Raw genomic sequence first — 1,471 nt, 5'->3', positions numbered from 1 at the left:
CTCATGCAATACATGTGATCCAGGTTGCTAAATGATTGTATGTGTGTAGCACTGTTATTGACTGCTTCTGTGGTGGCCTAAGCGGTACACTTAAGTGTATTCGTTCATCACCGATATAAATGAACAGATCCTTCGGTGCTGATCATTAAAAACGAGTTATTTAACTCCTGGACAAATTAACTTGTATTTTAGATTTCTCATGTCATGAAAAGTAAACGTAGTGATTTAATTATTTCTCTGAGAACATTCTTAGCTATATATCTCAACAACATGCAAGAATACGTGATTTAAAACAAAAATTGGTTTTCCAACTCTAGCTTACAAACGCAAAACTGGAGAAAATAGCAAAACACCAATCAAAGAGTAATAAGATACTCTTCTGACGCATACTTTTCTTGTTTAAAAAACAGAATCGCTCAGTTAATAATCAACCAAAAATAAATATGTGGTCTTTTATGATCATAAGCAACCAATCACTTTGTCATCATCGACAACTTGATCGAAAGTTGATCGGTTTTTACAACATATCATGTGCGATAAAACACACAATAAAAATCATTGGTGAGCACAAGCAGCACGCAACAAACTTCTTTCTTACCACTGCATGAGAGTCATTAAAAATGTATCTGCTTTTAATTACGACTTGTGGTCAGTAAAAGCGAACGAGTCATGCTTAGAGACTATAAACAACTGCACTTCACGTTTCATGTACAAAACGTGATGGGCATCAGTCGAAAAGCCCTTTGAGCGCCTCATAATTAATTTTGTTCGTCATCTTTTTCTCTTTGATCACGCCCCTAAGCGCCTCTTCCACCGTGTCGTAGGTCTCCCTCGGCTTTCTCTTCTTTGGTTCCCTTCGCCGTGTACTTGCTCGGACGGCTCTTTCCTTCAAGAAGTTGTCATACATCGAGTTCCACACCTTCTCCTTTTGCATCGCCTCCTCCTTTGTCAGAATAAAGCATTCCAGCTCATCAGAGTCAATCGATTCTTCCGTGCCACTGTCATCAAATTTGGTCAAGAAGTTTTCATCAATGGCAAGGGTGTCCTTCTCAGAGATATCGCTCGTTGGTGTAAGCATGCCCGATTCAATTGTCTTATCATCAACCATTTTCAACTTGTGCTTCGTTATGGGCGGATCCTCCTCCTTCTCGAGCCATACGTTGAAGAAGTCGCTCACCGTGAGATTCGCACTCTGCGTGTCACACATCTCCTTAAGGCGTATGTTAATCGTATGCGGAGAGACCCTCACCGCCTTAACAACCTCCAGTACACTTCGCTCCTCGCCATAAACACGCGATGCCGTAACCAATGCTGCACCACACAGATTATTCGGTCGCCTACCAACGACTATCCAATCGCGTTTCATCCGTGAAATTAATCTCATGGCAAAAAACAGAATCTTTTCGTTCTTCAGCTTCAACTTCGCGAAGAAACGGTGCAAGAAAAGCGACGGATCTATCAGAGGAACTTT

At 41.1% G+C, this 1,471-nt stretch overlaps 1 protein-coding gene across 1 annotated transcript; it reads right to left on the bottom strand.

Moving 5' to 3' along the window:
* Positions 1–727: 727 nt before the first annotated feature.
* Positions 728–1,471, bottom strand: VCUG_02677 (uncharacterized protein; the record flags this gene model as incomplete). Its single annotated transcript, XM_008077493.1, has 1 exon — positions 728–1,471. A coding segment is annotated over one exon (744 nt), but the record flags the coding sequence as incomplete, so codon positions are not given.

This window comes from Vavraia culicis (assembly GCF_000192795.1).
Source record: "Vavraia culicis subsp. floridensis unplaced genomic scaffold supercont1.125, whole genome shotgun sequence".
Lineage (NCBI taxonomy): Eukaryota > Fungi > Microsporidia > Pleistophoridae > Vavraia > Vavraia culicis.
The sequence above is the reverse complement of the archived record's forward strand: the minus strand, read 5'-3'. Positions and strand labels throughout refer to the sequence as shown.